General features: G+C 37.2%; 1 protein-coding gene across 3 annotated transcripts in view; it reads left to right on the top strand.

The window, feature by feature from the left end:
• The window catches only part of Skint11 (selection and upkeep of intraepithelial T cells 11), an 81,645-nt gene extending 59,731 nt beyond the window's left edge, over nt 1-21,914 (top strand). Inside the window, exons 3-7 of one of the 3 annotated variants that reach the window (XM_006503004.1) lie at nt 4,543-4,707; nt 5,654-5,758; nt 8,528-8,650; nt 21,432-21,606; nt 21,707-21,764. In XM_006503004.1, the coding sequence (XP_006503067.1) occupies nt 4,543-4,707; nt 5,654-5,758; nt 8,528-8,650; nt 21,432-21,606; nt 21,707-21,764 (626 nt within the window). Of the gene's footprint in view, nt 1-4,542; nt 4,708-5,653; nt 5,759-8,527; nt 8,651-21,431 lie in introns of all 3 variants that reach the window. The other 2 variants (NM_001166027.1, NM_177669.4) reach the window with 2 other exon arrangements.
• The last annotated feature ends 3,609 nt before the right edge of the window (nt 21,915-25,523 follow it).

Here is a 25,523-nt window from a genome sequence, read left to right on the forward strand (position 1 = left end):
ATGGAACACAAGGCCCCCAATGGAAGAGCTAGAGAAAGTACCCAAGGAGCTGACAGGATCTGCAACCCTATAGGTAGAACAACAATATCAACTAACCAGTACCCCCAGAGCTCGTGTCTCTAACTGCATATGTAGCAGAAGATGTCCTAGTCGGCCATCATTGGGATGAGAGGCCCCATGGTCTTGCAAACTTTATATGCCCCAGTACAGGAGAACACCAGGGCCAAGAAGTACGAGTTGGTGGGTAGGGGAGCAGGGTGGAGGGGGGAGGTATAGGGGACTTTGTGGATAGCATTTGAAATGTAAATGAAGAAAATACCTAATAAAAAATTAGAAAGAGAGAAAAAATAAATCATAAATGAAAAAAAGAAATATCTGTATGACAAAGACTTCAAAACTTTGAAAAAAGAAATTGAAGAAGAACTCAGAAAATGGAAAGAATAATACAGTAAAAATGACCATCTTGCTGAAAGCAGTCTACAGATTCAATGCAATCCCCATCAAAATTCCAACTCAATTCTTCATAGAATGAGAAAGAGCAATTTGCAAATTCATCTGGAATAAAAACAAACCTAGGAGAGCGAAAACTATTCTCAGCAATACAGGAAATTCTGGAATCACCATCCCTGACCTCAACTTGTATTACGGAGCAATCATGATAAAAGCTGCATGGTATTGGTACAGAAACAGGCAGGTAGATCAGTTGAATAGAACTGAGTCCCAGAAACGAATCCATATACTTATAGTCGCTTGATCTTTGACAATGGAGCTAAAAATCATCCACTGGGGAAAAAAAGACAGCATTTTCAACAAATGGTGCTAGTTTAACTGTCAGTCAGCATGTAGAAGAATGGAATAGATCCATTATTATCTTCTCTCAAGTCCACGTAGCTCAAGGACCTCCACATAAATCCAGATACATTGAAACTAATGAAAAAGAAAGTGGGAAACAGCTTCGAGCACATGGGCACAGGGGAAATTTTGCTGAACAGAACACCAATAGCTTATGCTTTAAAGCCAAGGGTTGACAAATGGGACCTCATAAAATTCCAAAGCTTCTGTAAGGCAAAGGACACTGTCAATAGGACAAAACAGCAACCAACTAACTGGGGAAAATTCTTTACCAATCCTATATCAGATAGAGGACTTTGAACATTTCTTTAGTTTTTCTCATCCATTCCAGATTCCTCTGTTGTGAATTCTCTGTTTAGTTCTATACCCCACCTTTTGATTGCATTGTTAGGGGTTTCCTTTGGTATTTAGCTTCTTGGTTTCTTTATATATTTAAATATTAGCCCTCTATCAGATATGGGGTTAGTGAAGGCTTTTTTTTTTCCCAATCCCTAGGCTCCTAATTTGTCCTATTCACTATGTCCTTTACCTTATAGATGCTTTCCAGTTTTATGAGGTCTCGTTTACCAATTCTTTGAGTGTGAGTCACTGGAGTTCTGTTTAGGAAATTTCTCCCTTTGCCAACTAGTTCAAGGCCCTTTCCTACTTACTCTTCTATTAGATTCAGTGTATCTGGTTTTATGAGGTCCTTGATCCACTTGGACTTGAGCTTTGTGAAAAGTGACAAATATGGATCTATTTTCATTTTCTACATATAGAATGCCAGTTAGACCATCACCACTAATTGAAGATGCTGTCTTTTTTCCACTGGATCATTTAGCTTCTTTTTTCAAATTTCAAATGTCCATAATTGTGTGGCTTAATTTCTGGGTCTTCAATTCTAATCAATTGATCTACCTGTTATTGCTCTGTAATATAGCTTGAGGTCAGGGATGGTGTTTCACCCAAAATTATTTTATTGTTGAGAATTGTTTTTATTATACTGGGTTTTTTGTTTTTCCAAATGAATTTGTGAATTGCTCTTTTGGTGTCTTTGAAGAATTGTGTTGGGATTTTAATGAAGATTGCATTGAATCTGTAGGTTGTCTTTAGTAGGATGGCCATTTTAACTGTTATTTCTGCAATTCCATTAGCATAGGAAATCTCTCTATTTTCTGAAATCTTCAATTTCTTTCTGGAGAGATTTGAAGTTATTGTCGTACAGATTCTTTACTTGTTTGGTTAGAGTTACCCCAAGATATTTTATATTATTTGTGGCTGTCAGGCGGGGTGTTGTTTCCCTAATTTCTTTCTCAGCCTGTTTATCATTTATATAAAGAAAGGCTACTGGTTTATTTGAGTTAATTTTATAACCAGTCACACTGCTGAATTTGTTTATCAGTGGAACAAGTTCTCTGGTAGAATTTTTGGGGTTGCTTATGCATACCATCATATAATCTGTGAATAGGGATATCTTTCCTTCTTCTTTGTCAATTTTTATCCCCTTGATCTCTTTTTGTTTTCTTATTGCTATAGCTAGAATGTTGACTACTATATTGAATACATATGCGAAGAATGAGCATCTTTGTCTAGTCCCTAATTTTAAAGGGATAGCATCAAGTATCTCTCCATTTATGTTGATATTAACTGTTGATTTGCCGTGAATTGCTTTTATTATATTTAGGTATGAGCCTTGAATTCCTTATCTCTCCAATACTTTTAACATGGAGAGGTGTTGTATTTTGTGAAATACTTTTTCAACATCTAAGGATATGATCATGTGATTTTTTTCTTTGAGTTTGTTTATATAAAGGATTACATTAATGGATTTTCACATATTGAACAAACCTTACATCCTTGGCATGAAGCCTACTTGATCGTAGTGAATGATGTTTTGATGTTTTCTTGGATTCAGTTTTCAAGAATTTTAGGGAGTATTCTTGCTTCAATATTCATAAGCAAAATGGGTCTGAAGTTCTCTTTTTTGTTGCATCCTTGCGTGGTTTAAATATCACAACAATTGTGGCTTCATAGAATGAAATAGGAAGTATTTCTTCTGTTTCTGTTTTATGGAATAGTTTGAGGAATATTGGTATTAGGTTTTCTTTGAAGGTCTGGACTAAATCTGTCTGGCTTTGTTTGGTTGGGAGGTTTTTAATAACTTCTTTTAATTTCTTAGGGACTCTTTTCAGGTTCCTGCTTCTTGGCTATGAAATCTTCCTAGATGCTAATCTAGTGTTTTTCTGGGAAGCTTTGGCTTTGGTCTGCTTTTGTTCTTTTTAAAACAGAACAGGTGACTTCTCAGGCTAGCCTGATTTTCCCTGCTTTTTACCTAGGCCTTTATACTTTATAAGCTTGGGTTCTACTTTATGTTGTGTGCCATTTGGAGAAGTTTGGGTTGGTTCTTTCTCCATGTCCCATGGCTCTAGAAATAAGATTCAGACTCAAAATTATTTAAATACTTTGACCATATAACTCTACTCTGACTATACCATAACTACAATAACCCAATTATTTAGACCTACTTTCTGCTATGTGGGTAGTTACCTATGCTCAGGTATCATGAGTCTGTCTCCTCACATCTTCCCAGACCAATCTTGCCATGCCTAGCTCTATTCCTGAATTATTTCTGCTGCCCAGATGCTACACCTTTTATGTCCGACCTAATCTATAGGCCACAGGCTTTTTGGCTAACATGTTATGCATCCATACAATGCACAAGATATTCTCTCTACATTGTACTATAGATGTAGATAAGGGTTCTTAATTAATGGAACTGGACTCAGAGGGCAAACAAGATTAGGAAATTATTAGTCTCGGTATAGGACAGAATTAAATGAAGGAATAGCAATAATATTTTACCGTATTAGCAATTACTTGCTAGATGGCTAAAAGAGAAAGCCTTTCAACCTTAGTCCAATACTTAGGACTCATATGGTCAAAGGAGAAAACCTGATATTAATATTGTGGGTTATAGTCTATGGCAATGAGACACTTAGCACAGATAAGTTAATAGAGAAAAGCAGAAAATAAATGTAACCTATGTGGCTACTCAGGGAAGAAAAATAATGAATCCAGTCACTCCCACAAGGTGCTAGATCTGTGTAAAATATCTATTTGGGGAAGATAAGTCCCCCCTTGAACTAGAGCCTTTTCATTCTCTGAGTATGACATCATTGGGAAAATTTTCATTTCTTTGGGAGTGCATTGTTGCAATAGTCTAATAGTCAGATTAAGGACCACAAATGTCTCTAGAATATCAGCCAATTTAGGAGATTAAAGTGATTGACTGCCTTCACAGCTGCCCCAATTTCCATCTTCCCTCAGTTGTGGCAAGAGGCCCTAGACTCCCTGAGTCTTTAATCTTCATTCTTCAGATTCCTAGATAATCCCAGTTTCAAATAATAACCAACTCTCAAGATGGGCAGAAAGGTACATTTCTCAGTGGGACAGGTGCAAGATATATCCTTTGAAAGAATGTCCCCAGTTACCTACTTTATCCAACCAACTTCACTTCCTAACATTTTTCCACTTTCAAAAAATACCATCAAATTATGAGTTTATCAATAGGTTAATCCACTGACAAGTCAGAGGTTTTGTGGTTCAAACCTTTCAATAGTTGGATCTGGGGACTTTGCCTGTAATTTGAATCTTTTCTAGAATATGTATATCCAATTCATAACACCAGGTTTTTTTCCTTCTTTCTTTCAGATGTCCTATTCAGACCACAGTATATGTCATTGATGTCAAACAATCTTTTATATCTTGGAATATATTTAATCTTTATACTTTTTCTTAATTTTCTCAAAGGAATACTTTTTTGTCTCACAAAAAGACTTGTTCATTTCAGAAAACGAATGATTAAAATCAAGAAAGGTAAAGAGGTCTGAAACCATATATTCTTGAAACAGAATATTCAGATGTGATGCATACAAAATTGTGTAACCCTGAACTTTAGTGTATCTCAATACTCTAGCAAAGGAAGCCTTAAAATCTTAAGAGATCCTCAAGTTATGATGCTACCCTCCCTTCCCACCTTGTATAGTTCTTCAGGGGTAGAGTACAGCTGTTATTGACACTCCCTTCAAAGTCTCAGAATTCTTTCAGAGGATTCCTTACAGGGTGAAAGAAAGTTAGTATAACTGCTGACATCTTGGTTTCCAAAGCAGTTTCTTCCTCTTTTAGCTAGCTCAGAGTTTCACAGAAGCCCTTCTCTGTGGCTCCTACAATCTTTTTTTTTCTCTTATTTTTTTTATTACGTATTTTCCTCAATTACATTTCCAATGCTATCCCAAAAGCCTCCCACACCCTCCTCCCCTACTCCCCTACCCACCATTCCCATTTTTTGACCCTGGCGTTCCCCTGTACTGAGGCATATAAAGTTTGCCTGTCCAGTGGGCCTCTCTTTCCAGTGATGGCCGACTAGGCCATCTTTAGGCACTTAAGAATGGAAACAAGGATCTCACAAGGGTACAAGGTCTCACATCATCCAAATTATTATATTTTCATGCTCATTATATGCTATGCAGTTGTAAAAGAAATGGGAAATATTTATTATGTGATATTTTCTTTAAGTCTGTTCCATCTTCAGAATAAATGGCCATAATCTTAGCTTCACTAAATTCTAAGTTGTATCTTTTCTAGATGTTTCTAACCAAAACCCTAAAAATTTGCTTGTGAGGCTGTATCCCTGATATAACTTAAACAAATGGATATAGCACCACAACTTTCAAGACAATACCTGTATTCAACATTTCTCTTGCTGTACCAATGCATTCCTGAGGACTTAACTTCCTAACTTTTTCTACTGGCTTTTTTTCAGTTTGGAGTAATAAAACAAGAGCTTGCTGTCCACTTATCTGGGAGTTCCTAGAGATAGTTTTGTTTATTGCCTTCCTCCCTCTCTACTTGATGTTCAGGATTAGAGGTAAGCGGAACTTGAGTGATCTGGCATTTCCCCTCTCCTTTGTCTTCTGTTTTCTCATCTTGAAACTATTTAGCTGAGTAGCCTTTGTAATAACAGTAGCAGTCATGGTTTCAGTAACATTCCCATGACTTCATGTGCTGTCCTTGAAATTACATGTTTTTCAAAGTTTTAGTCTTCTATCATGGCTGCTTTTGTACTCATAGTTACAGTTGCTTGTAAAAGAATGAAACAATTTGTTTCTCCAGGTCTAGTCTTCATCTAATCCCTTTACTACAGACAGTCTTTTATAACGCATAATTTTCTGATGTCACCTATTATTTACACTAAACTCATAATTTATAAACATTAAAATACCTTTGGATTATACATTCCTTTTGAAAATTAATGAGAAAAAAGTGTAATTTTTCTCATTTGATTCTTTATTTTTATTTTCCAAGACCACTAAAAGTTAATATTTGATCTTCTTGAGTATATATGTATAGACTCTTTGAAAGTATTGTCAGGTTACAGCATACACTGTGTACAATATATTATCTGAGGATTTAGAAATAGCTTTCATTTCATTATAGATAATTGGAAGTATTTTATTAAAAAGAAACTGTCAAAGAAAATCAAAAGATCTAGTTATTATCCTAAAGAATTTGTATTTATCCATAAGACAAAGTTTATCAGCTTTTAGATACAGATATGTCCCTTTTAACATATATTTCAGAGTGACTGTCAATGAAACTCATGCAAATCATTAAAATAAGCCTCAAATCTCAAATAAATGAACTTAAAGGAAATAGAAAAATAGCAACATTGTATAAAGATATGGAAATTTTAATTGACTTCCAGTACTATGGAATATACTAAATACCATAAACCAGTCTTTCTGATTACAATATATCTTTCTATCCATGTAACATTTTTTACAGCTATGTAATTTTAACATTATTGTGGCCACCAAGAAAGAAAGAATAATATTTTGAGAAAAAGAAAATATAAATGTATATGGATCCTTTCTCTCCCATCTTCCCCTTTCCCTCCATTTTTATGTTTCTGTTAGAATAATGACATCCTGATTTTAAAGTTTATATCAGGATTAAATGGGCTATTTCTAATTTTAAGAACCCTTTTAAGGAAGATTCTAACAGAAGTATACACATTCATCTGGGGAGCTCAAAGTAGCAAACACTAAAATAATGTACAAAAAATGATTAAGTAATATTGTACATTTCATGGAACACTATGAAGAATAGCATTTAGAGACTGAGGAGATGTTTCCTGGAATTAAGAGCGCTTGCTGCTCTTCCAGAGAATCTGGATTCTGTTCCAGCATCTTTATGGCAGCTTGCAACTCACTATATCTGCAATTTTAGTGGTTCTGTAGAACTCTTCTGGCTGCTAACACTCATGTACATAAAATAAAAATTAAGTACATTTTTTCAATTGGAAAATAATTTAGAAATTATTCTCCCTTATCAACATTGAAGCTATTAACTGGTTTGAAAATTGAAGACAAAGACAATTGATGGACTTTCCCATTGGATATTGAGGTTCTGTTGTCAAATAGGCTTAGATTTTAAAATTATCAGCCATGGTCTGAAGTTGTATATATTAAACATATGAAATATATATTTTGTATTTAAAAATGAAAGAACAGGCTTAAAATACTAAAAGAGAATGAAATGTATAATTAAAATATAAGAAATCTTTTAAAAGCCCAAGTAGAATTTCTATATACATTTGATTATACTTATTGAAATTTAAAAAGTAACCCAGTGGAAATATTAAATAGGAAGTCAGATATAATGAAAAACCTGGACTTCAGATACCTGGTAAGATGCAGTGTGTATGTACATAGCTACCACTTATGGCATAAACCCAAGTTATGTGTCTGTCAGTCTTCATAAAGTAGTTCCTATTTTTAGTAGATGACAATACAGATATCAAGGTGCAGAACATAAAAGACATATTAATGGTCATTCCTAAGCAGGATATTTATAGCATACTTCCTCTCAAGTCTCATGTATCATTGCTGAAGAGGAGAAATAAAGGTTGTTAGAGTCATAGATGGTGGATGACTATAAGGAGTCTGTGTTTTCTGTACACAGCAGGGCAGTTATATATATGAACTCATATGAATTGAGACAACATACACATGACTGTGAAGATTTGGGCTAGGTAAAATTCCAGCATGGAGAGGTAGGTTGAGGATGAAGTTGCACCCCTATCTATGGAGGTATTAGAATTTGATAACTGCTGGGAGAAGGAGACTCAGTTTTCTATAAAGCTGTGGCTTCTGGTGTGTTGACTGCCCTTCAGTAAAGGAAAAACATTCATTGTTACAAGGGCTGTACTTGGTGTGTGTGCTTGTAGTGTGTGTGAATATGTGTATACAGGTATGCTCATTGTACCCATGTATTTCCTCAGTACTCATTGTGAAACATCTTGTTTTGGTAGCTCTTGAACCAGAGAATAAAAATAAACAAGAGGATAATTTCAGATACTGCTGAATAAATGATTAAATGTAGCATCTTATCATCTTCACATATAGCTCATATCAAGTTACAAAAACCCTTGGAATCACTCAAATTGTAAAATTTTGTCATAAAACCTTGGGTAGGTGGCCTAAACTCTGCCCATAAAGGAAGGCTACTTAAATCCTTCTTTTACTCTTACTTGTGGACTAGGGTCCTGTGAGCTGGTTTCTTAACATATGAATATTTTCCTGTATCTATTTTACTTATTTTAAAATATGTCTATTATTTCTTTCTTTGTCCCCAGTTTTTACTTTGGATGAGGCACACATATTGTATAATAATTGGCTGTGGAAAGTATGTAAAACTTTGATTGCAATGATGATACTTTTTACTGTGCTCATTTTGTTTCTACTTTGGACCCTGAACCGTAAGTGAAGGTGGGGGTGGGAACTCCAAGGATCTCCATGAAACTTTAAGTCTCCTGTATCTCTACCTGAATCCCTATGAATCTAATAATCTCCAATGAATCTTCACTTGGTGCAATTGGAGCAAAATAGAGGCTTGGGTTATAGGTTATTGCTCTCTCTCTCTCTCTCTCTCTCTCTCTCTCTCTCTCTCTCTCTCTGTCTGTCTCTCTGTCTCTCTCTGTCTCTCTCTCTCCCTCTCCTCCATAAGCAGATTGAGGGGCATTTTAGTATTCATGCTGTCTTTGCTACGTATTCATAAGTTTAGCATGTATGCTGGCCTGTGGTGAACTACCTTTACTGGATTAGTTGAAATGGGAAGATCTAACTTAACTGAAACCTTCCTCATGGGGTACACTGCTGCTCCTCCTTTAAGTACTTTCTGAAGTGTTATCCTTAACTACAGGAACCCTATCAGGCTCCTCCTCCACAGTTCTAGCTAGACACTGTTGAGCTTTGCCTCTTGAGAAAGTCTAATTTCACATTTTTAATTTTGAATTTTTACTGAAAGCTGTTTTTTAAAAAGTTTTTTTCTGTAACTTACCAAGACAAAGATAAGCTTAGTTAGGCGACATGGATTTTCATTTTTCCAAATGCTCTCTCTAACATCCATGAATGGTTACAATAACATTTAATAAAGCATATTTAGAAAATATCTCCAGGACCACCCAGAGAGAAAATAGACAAAGCTACTTAAACCTATTAAAATAGAGAGAATCAAACCAAAGTATTCCACGACAAAACTAAATTCACCAATTATCTCTCCACGAATCCAGCCCTTCAAAGGATAATAACAGAAAAAAACCAATACAAGGACGAGAACCACGCCCTAGAAAAAACAAGAAGATAAACCTCAACAAAACTAAAAGAAGACAGCCACAAGAACACAATGCCAACTTTAACAACAAAAATAACAGGAAGCAACAATTAATTTTCCTTAATATATCTTAATATCAATGGTCTCAACTCCCCAATAAAAAGACATAGACTAACAAACTGGCTACACAAAGAAGACCCAACATTTTGCTGCTTACAGGAAACTCATCTCAGAGAAAAAGATAGACACTACCTCAGAATGAAAGGCTGGAAAACAATTTTCCAAGCAAATGGTATGAAGAAACAAGCTGGAGTAGCCATCCTAATATCTGATACGATTGACTTCCAACCCAAAGTCATCAAAAAAGACAAGGAGGGGCACTTCATACTCATCAAAGGTAAAATCCTCCAAGAGGAACTCTCAATTCTGAATATCTATGCTCCAAATACAAGGGCAGCCACATTCATTAAAGAAACTTTAGTAAAGCTCAAAGCACACATTGCACCTCACACAATAATAGTGGGAGACTTCAACACACCACTTTCACCAATGGACAGATCATGGAAACAGAAACTAAACAGGGACAGAGTGAAACTAACAGAAGTGATGAAACAAATGGACTTAACAGATATCTACAGAACATTTTATCCTAAAACAAAAGGATATACCTTCTTCCCAGCACCTCATGGTACCTTCTCTAAAACTGACCACATAATTGGTCACAAAACAAACCTCAACATATACAAAAATATTGAAATTGTCCCATGTATCCTATCAGATCACCATAGACTAAGGCTGATCTTCAATAACAAAATAAATAATAGAAAGGCAACATTCACGTGGAAACTGAACAACACACTTCTCAATGATACCTTGGTCAAGGAAAGAATAAAGAAAGAAATTAAGGACTTTTTGGAATTTAATGAAAATGAAGCCACAACATACCCAAACTTATGGGACACAATGAAAGCATTCCTAAGAGGAAAACTCATAGCTCTGAGTGCCTCCAAAAAGACACTAGAGAGAGCACACATTAGCAGCTTGACAACACACCTAAAAGGTCTAGAAGAAAAGGAAGCAAATTCACCCAAGAGGAGTAGAAGGAAGGAAATAATCAAACTCAGGGGTGAAATCAACCAAGTGGAAACAAGAAAAACTATTCAAAGAATTAACCAAAAAAGGAGTTGGTTCTTTGAGAAAATCAACAAGATAGATAAACCCTTAGCTAGACTCACTAGAGGGCACAGGGACAAAACCCTAATTAACAAAATCAGAAATGAAAAGGGAGACATAACAACAGATCCTGAAGAAATCCAAAACACCATCAGATCCTTCGACAAAAGGCTATACTCAACAAAACTGGAAAACCTGGACGAAATGGACAAATTTCTGGACAGATACCACGTACCAAAGTTGAATCAGGATCAAGGTGACCATATAAACAGTCCCATATCCCCTAAAGAAATAGAAGCAGTTATTAGTAGTATCCCAGCCAAAAAAAGCCCAGGACCAGAAGGGTTTAGTGCAAAGTTCTATCAGACCTTCAAAGAAGACCTAATTCCAGTTCTTCACAAACTATTCCACAAAATAGAAACAGAAGGTACTCTACCCAACTCATTCTATGAAGCCACAATTACTCTGATACCTAATCCACAAAAAGACCCAACAGAGATAGAGAACTTCAGACCAATTTCCCTTATGAATATCGATGCAAAAATCGTCAATAAAGTTCTTGCTAACTGAATCCATGAACACATCAAAACAATCATCCAATTGACCAAGTAGGTTTCATCCCAGGGATGCAGGGATGGTTTAATATACGGAAATCCATCAATGTAATCCAGTATATAAACAAACTCAAAGACAAAAACCACATGATCATCTCGTTAGATGCTGAGAAAGCATTTGACAAAATCCAACACCCATTCATGATAAAAGTCTTGGAAAGATCAGGAATTCAAGGCCCATACCTAAACATGATAAAAGCAATCTACAGCAAACCAATAGCCAACATCAAAGTAAATGGTGAGAAGCTGGAAGCAATCCCACTAAAATCAGGGACTAGACAAGGCTGTCCACTCTCGCCCTACCTATTCAGCATTGTACTTGAAGTCCTAGCCAGAGCAATTAGACAACAAAAGGAGATCAAGGGGATACAAATTGGAAAGGAAAAAGGCAAAATATCACTTTTTGCAGATGATATGATAGTATATATAAGTGACCCTAAAAATTCAACCAGAGAACTCCTAAGCCTGATAAACAGCTTCAATGAAGTAGCTGGATATAAAATTAACTCAAACAAGTCAATGGTCTTTCTGTACACAAAGGATAAACAGGCTGAGAAAGAAATTAGGGAAACAACACCCTTCTCAATATTAACAAATAATATAAAATACCTTGGCGTGACTCTAACTAAGGAAGTGAAAGATCTGTATGATAAGAACTTCAAGTCTCTAAAGAAAGAAATTAAAGAAGATCTCAGAAGATGGAAAGATCTCCCATGCTCATGGATTGGCAGGAACAACATTGTAAAAATGGCCATCTTGCCAAAAGCAATCTACAAATTCAATGCAATCCCCATCAAAATTCCAACTCAATTCTTCAACGAATTAGAAAGGGCAATCAGTAGATTCATCTGGAATAACAAAAAACCAAGGATAGCAAAAACTCTTCTCAAGGATAAAAGAACCTCTGGTGGAATCACCATGCTGGACCTAAAACTGTAGTACAGAGCAATTGTGATCAAAACTGCATGGTATTGGTATAGTGACAGACAAGTAGACCAATGGAACAGAATTAAAGACCCAGAGATGAACCCACACACCTATGGTCACTTGATCTTTGACAAGGGAGCTTAAACCATCCAGGGGAAAAAAGACAGCATTTTCAACATATGGTGCTGGCAAAACTGGCCGTTATCATGTAGAAGAATGTGAATTGATCCATTTCTATCTCCTTGTACTAAGGTCAAATCTAAGTGGATTAAGGAACTCCACATAAAACCAGAGACACTGAAACTTATAGAGGAGAAAGTAGGGAAAAGCCTCGAAGATATGGGTACAGGGGAAAAAATCCTGAATAGAACAGCAATGGCTTGTGCTGTAAGATCAAGAATCGATAAATGGGACCTCATAAAATTGCAAAGCTTCTGCAAAGCAAAAGACACCGTCAATAAGACAAAAAGGCCACCAACAGATGGGGAAAGTATCTTTACCTATCCCAAATCAGATAGGGGACTAATATCCAATATATATAAAGAACTCAAGAAGGTGGACTCCAGAAAATCAAATAATGCCATTAAAAATGGGGCTCAGAGCTGAACAAAGAATTCTCACCTGAGGAATACTGAATGGCAGAGAAGCACCTGAAACAATGTTCAACATCCTTAATCATCAGGGAAATGCAAATCAAAACAACGCTGAGATTCCACTTCACTCCAGTCAGAATGGCTAAGATCATAAACTCAGGTGACAGCAGATGCTGGCGAGGATGTGGAGAAAGGGGAACACTCCTCCATTGTTGGTGGGATTGCAAGCTTGTACAACCACTCGGGAAATCAGTCTGGCGGTTCCTCAGAAAATTGGACATAGTACTACCGGAGGATCCCGCAATACCTCTCCTGGGCATATATCCAGAAGATGTCCCAACCGGTAAGAAGAACACATGCTCCACTATGTTCATAGCAGCCTTGTTTATAATAGCCAGAAGCTGGAAAGAACCCAGATGCCCCTCAACAGAGGAATGGATACAGAAAATGTGGTACATTTACACAATGGAATACTACTCAGCTATTTAAAAAAATGAATTTATGAAATTCCTAGGCAAATGGATGGACCTGGAGGGTATCATCCTGAGTGAAGTAACCCAATCACAAAGGAACTCGCACAATATGTACTCACTGATAAGTGGATAATAGCCCAGAAACTTAGGATACCCAAGATATAAGATACAACTTGCCAAACACATGAAATTCAAGAAGAACGAAGACCAAAGTGTGGACACTTTACCCTTTCTTAGAAATGGGAACAAAACACCCATAGAAGGAGTTACAGAGACAAAATTTGGAGCTGTGACGAAAGGATGGACCATCTAGTGATTGCCTTATGCAGGGATCCATCCCATAATCAGCTTCCAAATGCTGACACCATTGCATATACTAGCAAGATTTTGCTGAAAGGACCCAGATATAGCTCTCTCTTGTGAGACTATGCCGGGGCCTAGCAAACACAGAAGTGGATGATCACAGTCAGCTATTGGATGGGTCACACGTCCCCTAATGGAGGAGCTAGAGAAATTACCCAAGGAGCTAAAGGGAACTGCAACCCTATAGGTGGAACAACAATATGAACTAACCAGTACCCGGGAGCTCTTGTCTTTAGCTGCATATGTATCAAAAGATGGCCTAGTCGGCCATCACTGCAAAGAGAGGCCCATTGGACTTGCAAACTTTATATGCCCCAGTACAGGGGAATGCCAGGGCCAAAAAGGGGGAGTGGGTGGGTAGGGGATTGGGGGGGGTGGGTATGGGGAACCTTTGAGATAGCATTGAAAATGTAAACGAGGAAAATACCTAATAAAAAAATGTAAAATAAAAAAATAGAGAGAATCTGGCTTTTCCTCTTTGGGATATTAATTTTATTAATAAAATAATTTAAACACAGACATGAAGGGAAAGTATGTTGCAATTTTATTAGTTTAGGGGAAAAACAACAGGGCCGGCAAACTGTAAATCTTGGCATCTGTTAGCACAGGAGATGGAGAAGAACAAGAAATACAGCCATGACTTTTGCCATGGAAAATTACAATCACTCACATCTAGAGGGAAGATTTGTTGGGATTAGTGAAGATATTTTTTCCCAGTTCCCTGTCCTAGCATTCCCCTACACAGATAAGGAGAGGCCCTTTGCAGGACCAAGGGTTTCTCCCATTAATGTCCAACAAAGCTATCCTCTGCTACATATGTGGCTGGAACCATGGGTCCCTCCCTATGTAGTTTTTGGTTGTTGGTTTAGTCCCTGGAAGCTCTGGGGGGTCTGCTGGGTTGATATTGCTGTTCTATTGTTGATATTGCAAACCCCTTCGGCTCCTGTCTTAGTCAGGGTTTCTATTACTGCACAAACATCATGATCAAGAAGCAAGTTCGGGAGCAAAGGGTTTATTCAGCTTATACTTCCATACTGCTGTTCACCACCATGGAAGTCAGGTCTGGAACTCAAGCAGGTCAGGAATCAAGAGCTGATGCAGAGGCCATCGGGGGATGTTCTTTACTGGCTTGCTTCCCCTGGCTTTCTCAGCCTGCTCTCTTATAGAACCAAGACTACCAGCCCAGAGATGGCACCACCCACAAGGGGATCTCCCCCCTTGATCACTCATTGAGAAAATGCCTTACAGCTGGATATCGTGGAGACATTTCTCCAACTGAAGTTCCTTTCTCTGTGGTAACTCCAGCCTGTGTCAAGTTGACATAAAACTAGCCAGTACAACTCCTTAAGTCCTTTTTCTAACTCCTCCACTGGGGACCATGTGCTAACTTCAAAGATTGTTGTAAGCTTCTGCCTCTGTATTTGTCAGGCTCTGGCAGAGCTTCTCAGGAGACTTCTATATCAGACTCCTTTCAGCAAGCATTTCTTGGCATCAGCAATAATGTCTGGCTTTGGTGTCTGTATATGCAATGGATTCCCAGGTGGGGCAGTCTCTGGATGGCCTTTCCTTCAGTTTATGCTCCACGCTTTGTCCTCATATTTCCTTTAGACAGGAATTTCACACATTTATATACTGTTGCTTGTGTTATGCTCTACAAAAAAATTAGATACTTAAATTATTGTTTGACTTTAAAAAAATCACCTAGCAACTCTAGTTAAGAAGAGCTATTGTGTAAGTTAAATACATATGCACACCGTACACCTAGTAAGGTGGCTGTTAGAGGTAGTTGATACTATTTGCAAAATTGTATGTCAAATGTCTCAAAACATAGATTATGTAGGGTAAAAACATTAATATGTCAATATAAAACCTGAATTCATTTTCTGTATATAAAAACTGACTGTCTTAAAAATAACATGCTCATAGAAATATTTGCAAAAATTTGGCTTAAACAAGATGTTACCTTTCATTCAGGTATATTTTTTTTTGTTATTGTCAGTTTCACTGCTTAAGACACTGTTTCAGGAAGTCAAGGCATGACATCCTTGATCATTTTCTCAGTTCTGGATCTGTAAAATTGTGTAAATAAGTCCTTTTAACTTGGAAGAATGACTTGATGTTCAGAATATTCTTGCTTCAGGGTACAGCCCTGCTGTTGTGACTTTATTTGGGGAATGAACTAGGAGGCTTTGCTGCTCCTTTGACCCCAGGATCGGGGAAAAATAACTATATTTTTCAGTTTTCCATGAGTAACTTGTGCAAAAACTTAAGTCAATAAAAGTCATGAAGATGTTATATGAAAACAGATGTACAAGACCTTAATGCTGTCAGTTAGGGAGCCAAAGTGATAGTTTGGATAAGGGTTTATCTATCTTGTTGATTTTTTTCAAAGAACCAACACTTTCTTTCATTGATTTTTTTTCATTTTCTCTTCTTTTATTGAATTCAGCCCTGAGTTTGATTATTTCTTGCCATTTTCTTTTTATTCTAGAGTTTTCAGTTGTACAGTTAAGTTTCTAGCATGAGATCTCTGCATATTTTATATAAGAACTTAATACTATGAACTTTCCTCAGCAAGACTTTCCTTGTGTCCCAAAAGTTTGGGTGGGCTGTATATTCATTTTCATTGATTCTAGAAAGTCCTTAACATTTTTTTTATTTCTGTTTTGACACAGTTTTCATTCAGTAGAAAGTTGCTTAGTTTCCTTGCAATAGTAGACTTTCTGTTGTTTCTCTTCTTATGAACAACTAGTGTTAATTGTGGTTGTCTGATATGATGCAAGTGGATATTTCAATCTTATCTATTTAGGCATACTTTGTGAGCAAGTATATGGCAAATTTTGGAGAAAATTCCATGAGGTGCTAAGAAGAAATTATATTTGTTGGGGTTGAAGAATTTCCACAAAACCATACAAACACTTAGTTATGTAAGAGTAGTTTATTGAATGCACACCCCAAGAGTGATCAATCAGGACCACAAAAAAAGGACTCAGGAGCCTAACTGTGGTCTTTCTTTTGCTTCCCCTGGCTTTCTCAGCCTGCTCTCTTATAGAACCAAGACTACCAGCCCAGAGATGGCACCACCCACAAGGGGATCTCCCCCCTTGATCACTCATTGAGAAAATGCCTTACAGCTGGATATCGTGGAGACATTTCTCCAACTGAAGTTCCTTTCTCTGTGGTAACTCCAGCCTGTGTCAAGTTGACATAAAACTAGCCAGTACAACTCCTTAAGTCCTTTTTCTAACTCCTCCACTGGGGACCATGTGCTAACTTCAAAGATTGTTGTAAGCTTCTGCCTCTGTATTTGTCAGGCTCTGGCAGAGCTTCTCAGGAGACTTCTATATCAGACTCCTTTCAGCAAGCATTTCTTGGCATCAGCAATAATGTCTGGCTTTGGTGTCTGTATATGCAATGGATTCCCAGGTGGGGCAGTCTCTGGATGGCCTTTCCTTCAGTTTATGCTCCACGCTTTGTCCTCATATTTCCTTTAGACAGGAATTTCACACATGTGTCTTTTCTTAGGGCCAGCTTTTTAAAGTAAAAAGCAGGTTCATAAGTTCAGAAGGTAAGGATAGTGGCAGCACTACATTTTGAGTAAGTAAACAAAGTATTATCAGCTGAATTTTAAGATGATTGGTCCTAAGTGAGTTAAGAGGGGTAACAGAGAGCTGATGGACAGGGGAGTTTCAGAGAATTTAGATAACAGAGCATAAATAATTCAACCATAGTGTTATGGGCATTTCGGCAATATTTAAGTGTCAGCTATGGATAATTACTTCTGGGAAGTGGAGTCTGAGATCGGGAACTTAATTTCACCTTTGAGGCAAAAGGAGACTAAATACAAAATAGCTTGATTTATGTTAAAAGGAACAGATTTCAAAAATATTCTTTTTTGTTTGGGTGGAATGTATTATAGAAATTTGTTAGAGTATTTGATTTACAGAATCTGTGAGCTCCTGAATTTTTATGTTTAGTTTTTTCTGGATGACCTGTCAATTGGTGGGACTTTGGTATTAAAGCCACCCACTGTCAATGCAAAATTAAAGCTTTAGTAATTTTTGTTATATGTATTGGTGCCCTTTAATTTGAGATATAAATGTTAAGTCTTGTAAAGAGTAGTGATACAAGGAGCTTACCTCAATATAACAAAGATAATTTATATCAAGCCTATAGACAATGTCAAATTAAATGGAAAGAACCTCAAAGCAATTCCAAAAAAGAAATCAGAAACAAGACAAGGCTATCTACTCTCTCCTTATTTCATCATAGTACTTGAAATGTTAGTTAGATCAATAGCACAACTGAATGAAATCAAGGGGATACAAATTGGAAAAGTAAAGAAAAGTGAAAGATTCTCTATTCACACATGATATGTTCATATACATAAGTGGCCCCAAAAATTCTTCCAGAGAACTCTTACAGCTTATAAACACACTCATCAATGTGGCTGGAGACAAGACTAACTTAAAAGAAAAAAATTAGTAGCCCTCCTATATACAAATAACAAAGGGACTGAGAAGGTAACCATGGAAAGAAAACTCTTCATAATTGCCACAAATAATTCAGAATATCTTGGGTTAACTGTAACCAAGCAAGTGAAAGACTTATATGAGTAAAACTTCATTTGAAGAAAGAAATTGAAAAGTATATTAGAAGATGAAACAATCTCCCATGTTCAAGGATCAATAAGATCAAAGCAGTAAAAATGGCCATCCCTCCAAAAGCAATCTATGAATTTATTGTAAGCACCATCAAAATTCTAACACAATTCTTTATAGACCTTGAAAGAACAATACTTCTCTGTTAGAAACCGGCCCACAGCTCACATGAACTGGGTTTCACCTGGGAGGCAAACCTGGACTGAAAAGAGAGGGGAACTAGGCGGACAAGAGAGAAATGGAGCCAAGACAAGGTTCCTGATCAAGGCTCAATTCATTCTTGGAGCTCAGCTGCAGGTGACCATGTGCAGGATAGGGTGTAGTCTCAGGAATAGCTCAGCGGCCTCCCAACAGGTAGCAGTATCTTGAAGAGGAACAGCAGCAGTGGCTGAACAATAAAGTGATCTAGGAAGGCAGGCTCCACCCTAGGTAATCTCCTTAGTGGCAGCAAAGGCTGGGGGAAGGTTACACTTCTCTTTGTATGGAAACAAACAAACAAAAACTCGGATACCTAAGCTGACCAACTCCCTCTAAGTAACAACAGTTCTCCAAACATAACTGTTGCTAACTCCCTCTCAAAGCAGCAATAGCTCTCCCAATCATGATGCCTATTCCTAACAACAAAAAGATTAAATGAACATGATTGGTTGGCCAAAGTTACTTATATTCAGTGTCAATTGACAATGATAAAAACGCTTGGGAAAGTCTATAATCCCTTTGCTCTGATTGGGAAAATTAGAACTGTAACTTGGCAAAGATGCTTGCAATTTTTATGCTTATAATCCCTGCACCAGGCCTTTCTCAGGGCTGCCAGATGAAGCAAGGCTCCAAATTCTTATATGAAGGACACGATCCATCATTATTTATGTGATGGGAATAATAAAAGAATTTGCTGTTTCGTGAGCTCACTGGTGTTGTTTCGCCCCTCACTTGTGACACACAATGGAGACAGTGTAGAATATCTTTTTCACAAGGGAAACTGGTCTGTAGTTCTCTTTGTTGCGTCTTTGTGACATTTAGATAGGTTGGATATCAGTGTGACTGTGGCCTCTTAAAATGAATTTGGCAATGTTCCTTCTGTTTCTGTTTTGCAAAATAGTTTAAGGAGTATTGGTATTAGCTCTTCTTTGAAAGTTGGGTAGAGTTCTACACTAAAATCATATTGCCTTGGACTGTTTTGGTGGGGAGACCTTTAATACTGTTTCTATTACCTTAAAGGCTGTAGTTATATTTAAATTGTTTATCTGATCTTGATTTAATTTAGGTAAGTGGGTTCTATCAGGAAAATTATCTATTTCTTTTAGATTTTCCAATTTTGTGGAGTTGAGGTTTGTTTTTTGTTTTGTTTTGTTTTGTTTCTGTTTTTTCTTTTTTGTTTGTTTGTTTTTGTTTTGGGGGTTTTATGTTTTTTGTTTTTTATTTTTGTGTTTGTTTGTTTGTTTGTTTGTTTGTTTGTTTGTTTGTTTTTGGAGTTGAAGTTTTTCATGTATGACCTAAAGATTCTTTGGGTTTCCTCAGTGTCTGTTGTTAATTTTAATTTCTGGTTTTGTTAATTTGGATCCCCTTGGGAAGAGATAATAGAACAGATTTTTTAGGAGCAGGTAGGGATGTGAATAGGAGGGATAAGATGATAGGGAGGGATGGAGAAAGGGAGGTAGAGACAGAGAACTGTGAAAGATGACTGGATGACTGGAATTGGCATTTGGAAGCAATGTGTATACTTAGTTCAGTAGAAACTTCAGGATTCTATGACGGTCACCCTAAAAAGGACTCCTAGTAATGGAGGATATAGAACATTAACCAGGCAGGGCTTTTAGTGGTGGGAGTATACCAATACAACTACAAAACCTACTATCTATCATGAGTGACAGGTATTCTCAGGTAATAAATGTGTAAAATGTGTACAAATGGTCAAGAAATGACTGGTATAATTTGAGGATTATGAGAGGAGAAGAAGCCTATGTAATATACTGCCTAGATAGCCAGGATCTAGAAGGTAGATAGATACCCTATAGACCTAGGATAGAAAAAAATCAATAAACTGATTCCTAATTGTATCCACTCCTATTCACATAGATTCGCATCTGGCCTACTTGTCATCAGAGAGACTTCCTCTGACAGCTGCTAGAAGCATAAATTGAGACCCACAGCCAAATGTTAGGTAGTTATAATGTCTATATAGGAGATCTCAATCATATTCCTCACCTTTGGAGATCATGTAAGCCTGCAGAAAGAGGGAGGGAGAATTTTAGGAGCCAAAGGTATTGATGATACCACAGGATCACAGTTCACAAAATCAACTAGCATGGCTCCTAGAGACTGACAGAGACTGAAGTGGCAAACATAGGGCCTGTAAGGGTCTTTACTATGCCCTCTGCTTATGTAATGTCTTGATGTTTTGGTGAAACTCCTAACAGTGGGAAGGGGCATCTCTGACTCTTTCGTTTGCTCTTGGGATGCTTTTGTCTTGTTAAGCCTTGATATGAATGGTTTTTTCCATGTTTCATTGATATTTATGTGAGGTCTACTTTTTCTGAAAGGAATGGAGGATGAGTGGATGTGGAGGAGAATGGAAGTAGAGGTAGGAACTGGCAGGAAAAGAAGAAGAGGAAAACTGTAGTCAAGATATATTGTATAAGAGAATAAATAAGAAGAAACTTCACAGTTAATGATCATTTGGAAAAAATGAACTGCCCCAGTCACTTTTGCTTTAATTAGCTATAAAGCTATTCTGAAGATCTCATTCCTAAATTCAGAAGTTAAGATGGTGAGGACAGTCATATTAAGAGATCTGAAAGCCTTATACATTCTCATAACAGCACACAGGGATCTCATGGCTTTAATAATATAGAGTCCTTTGTATATACACCCAACAATTGAGATAAAATATCTGTATCTGCCAAGACTTACATATTCCAAACTATGTCAGATTCTTCCTTAAGTCTAATGATTTTTTAGCACTGTGGTTCTTGAGTACCTCATTGTAGATAAGGACCTTTCTTTTTAACATTAATATGACAATTGTGAACAACAAGTTGCAGTGAGAGTGTGTGTGTGTGTGTGTGTGTGTGTGTGTGTGTGTACGTGTGTTGATTCGTTAGATAATAAAATGCTTTCTTTCAGGTTATGGTAAGATGCCCTGCTTATCTTCCATGAATATAGATGTTTCTACACATGACGCGGAGCAAAACAGTTCTAAATCTGCTAAGTTCCAAGAAAATTATGATGTAGCAGGCCAAATGATCCTAGAAACTTATGAAGAAACAATATTTTGTCAGCATCAAGAAAGTTGTGAAGAGTATAATTATGACCCTCTTCTGCTCTCAAGTTTAGATGCCCTAGGAACTTGTGAAGATGAAAAATTTAGTCAGCATCAAGAAAGTTTTGAAGAGGATGAGGATCTTCAATCTTTTTCAGACTTTAAGATTGAATTGTACTCGAAACTTGGAAACTTGACACATTAAAAAAGACAGAAAAGGATAATGTTTTGAACTTTAAAAATTATATCTATAAACATATAATCAAGGGGGTATTCTGATTAAATTTTGTTTTGTCTAAAAAGTATAGATTTTTAAAAATACATTTTTAATAAAATACTATTATACTGCATCTCCTCTTCTCTTTCCTCCCTCAAGCTCCTTCCAGTTACATGTTGCACTGTTTTCATTGTTTGTGTCTATATAGTTTCAGGGAAAAAGAATATATAGATTTTGATGCCTATAAGTATCCACATGGCCTGTGATGCATACCCTCCTCCACATCTTAAATTCAGTAAGGATTTAAACAATGTGGATTTAAAAAAATGATTTCTTGACAATTTTTCTTCAAGACTGAACATAGGATTTTTCATTAAAGAAAGCATGATTGAAACCAATAAAAGAATCATTACAAACTTTAGGGTAAAGTGTTTTGAAACAACAAAAAATAAACTTTTGTATAAAGTCAGTGGTTGTTTTTTCGGGCTCCAGACATCCGGACACTCTCCCGGCCAGAGGAGAGGTGTCCCCCCCACCCCTGGCCCGGGAGACTTTTGCCTCAGGATCCACAGGAGCCATCTGGTTCCGGGACACCACAGAAAGTAGTCTGGACAGGTGAGAGTGTGAACTACAGAAGCTAACAGCTTCTGGGACAGGCAAGAGCCACAGAGCTTCTGAGGCAGGGCCATTTTCAGACTCCCGACTTCCGGCCACCTTCCCGGCCAGAGGACAGGTGTCCGCCTGGCCCGGGAGGCTTTTGCCTCAGGATCCTCGGGAGCCATCTTGGTTCCGGGACTCCGTAGAAAGTAGTCTGCACAGGTGAGAGTGTGGACTCCAGAAGCTAACAGCTTCTGGGACAGGCCAATACAACACAGCCTCTGGGAAAAGTCCTGTTTTGGGCCTTCATCTTCGGCCAGGAGGAGGTCCAAACGCAAGATATCTGTGCACCTTCCCTGTAAGAGGAGAGCTTGCCAGCAGAGATTGCTCTGACTACTGAAACTCAGAGGAGAAAGCTAGTCTCCCAGGTCTGCTGATAGAGGGTAACAGAATCACCAGAGGAACAATCTCTAAACAGAGACAACTATAACAACTAACTCCAGAGATTACCAGATGGTGAAAGGTAAACGTAAGAATCTTACAAACAGAAACCAAGATCACTCACCATCATCAGAACCCAGCACTCCCACCTTGCCCAGTCCAGGGCACCCCAACACAACTGAAAAACTAGACCCAGATCTAAAAGCATATATCATGATGATGGTAGAAGACATCAAGAAGGACTTTACTAACTCACTTAAAGAAATACAGGAGAACACTACTAAGCAAGTAGAAGACATTAAAGAGGAAGCACAAAAATCCCTTAAAGAATTGCAGGAAAACACAACCAAACAGGTGATGGAATTGAATAAAATCATCCAAGACCTAAAAAGAGAAATAGACACAATAAAGAAAACCAAAAGTGAGGCAACACTGGAGATAGAAACCCTAGGAAAGAAATCTGGAACCATAGATGCAAGCATCAGCAACAGAATACAAGAGATGTAAGAGAGAATCTCAGGTGCAGAAGACTCCATAGTGAACATCGGCACAACAATCAAAGAAAATGGAAAATGCAAAAAGATCCTAACTCAAAACATACAGGAAATCCAGGACACAATGAGAAGACCAAACCTACACATAATAGGAGTGGATGAGAATGAAGATTTTCAACTCAAAGGACCAGCAAACATCTTCAACAAAATTATTGAAGAAAACTTCCCAAATCTAAAGAAAGAGATGCCCATGAACATACAAGAAGACTACAGAACTCCAAATAGACTGGACCAGAAAAGAAATTCCTCCCGACACATAATAATCAGAACATCAAATGCACTAAATAAAGATAGAATACTAAAAGCAGTAAGGGAAAAAGGTCAAGTAACATATAAAGGCAATCCTATCAGAATTACACCAGATTTTTCACCAGAGACTATGAAAGCCAGAAGAGCCTGGACAGATGTTATACAGACACTAAGAGAACACAAATACCAGCCCAGGCTACTAAACACAGCTAAACTCTCAATTACCATAGATGGAGAAACCAAAGTATTCCACGACAAAACCAAATTCACATATTATCTTTTCATGAATCCAGACCTTCAAAGGATAATAACAGAAAAAAACAATACAAGGACGGAAACCACGCCCTAGAAAAATCAAGAAGGTAATCCCTCAACACACATAAAAGAAGACAGCCAAAAGAACAGAAGGCCAACTTTAACAACAAAAATAACAGGAAGCAACAATTACTTTTCCTTAATATCTCTTAATATCAATGGACTCAACTCCCCAATAAAAAGACATAGGCTAACAAACTGGCTACAAAACCAAGACCCAACATTTTGCTGCTTACAGGAAACTCATCTCAGAGAAAAAGATAGACACTACCTCGAAATGAAAGGCTTGAAAACAAATTTCCAAGCAAATGGTATGAAGAAACAAGCTGGAGTAGCCATTATAATATCTAATAAAATCGACTTCCAACTCAAAGTCATCAAAAAAGACAAGGAGGGGCACTACATACTCATCAAAGGTAAAATCCTCCAAGAGGAACTATCAATTCTGAATATATATGCTCCAAATACAAGGGCAGCCACATTCATTAAAGACACTTTAGTAAAGCTCAAAGCACACATTGCACCTCACACAATAATAGTGGGAGACTTCAACACACCACTTTCACCAATGGACAGATCATGGAAACAGAAACTAAACAGGGACACAGTGAAACTAAGAAAAGTGATAAAACAAATGGAATTAACAGATATCTACAAAACATTTTATCCTAAAACAAAAGAATATACCTACTTCTCAGCACCTCATGGTACCTTCTCTAAAACTGACCTCACAATTGGTCACAAAACAAACCTCAACATATGCAAAAATATTGAAATTGTCCCATGCATCCTATCAGATCACCATGTATTAAAGCTGATTTTCAATAACAAAATAAATAATAGAAAGCCAACATTCACTTGGAAACTGAACAACACTCTTCTCAATGATACCTTGGTCAAGGAAGGAATAAAGAAAGAAATTAAGGACTTTTTGGAGTTGAATAATAATGAAGCCACAACATACCCAAACTTATGGGACACAATGAAAGCATTTCTAAGAGGAAAACTCAAAGCTCAGAGTGCCTCAAAAAAAAAAAAAAAAAAAAACTAGAAAGAGCACACATTAGCAGCTTGACAACACACCTAAAAGCTCTAGAACAAAAGGAAGCAAATACACCTAGAGGAGTAGATGGCAGGAAATAATCAAGCTCAGGGGCGAAATCAACCAAGTGGAAACAAGAACTATTCAAAGAATCAAACAATCGAGGAGCTGGTTCTTTGAGAAAATCAACAAGATAGATAAACCCAAAGCCAGACTCACTAGAGGGCACAGGGAAAGCATCCTAATTAACAAAATCAGAAATGAAAAGGGAGACATAACAACAGATCCTGAAGAAATCCAAAACACCATCAGATCTTCGACAAAAGGCTATACTCAACAAAACTGGAGAACCTGGATGAAATGGACAAGTTTCTAGACAGATACCAGATACCAAAGTTAAATCAAGATCAGGTTAATGATCTAAACAGTCCTATATCCCCAAAAGAAATAGAAGCAATCATTAATAGTCTCCCAAGCAAAAAAAGCCCAGGACCAGATGGGTTTAGTGCAGAGTTCTATCAGACCTTCAAAGAAGATCTAA

Source organism: Mus musculus, chromosome 4, assembly GCF_000001635.26.
Source record: "Mus musculus strain C57BL/6J chromosome 4, GRCm38.p6 C57BL/6J".
NCBI classification, from domain to species: Eukaryota; Metazoa; Chordata; class Mammalia; order Rodentia; family Muridae; genus Mus; species Mus musculus.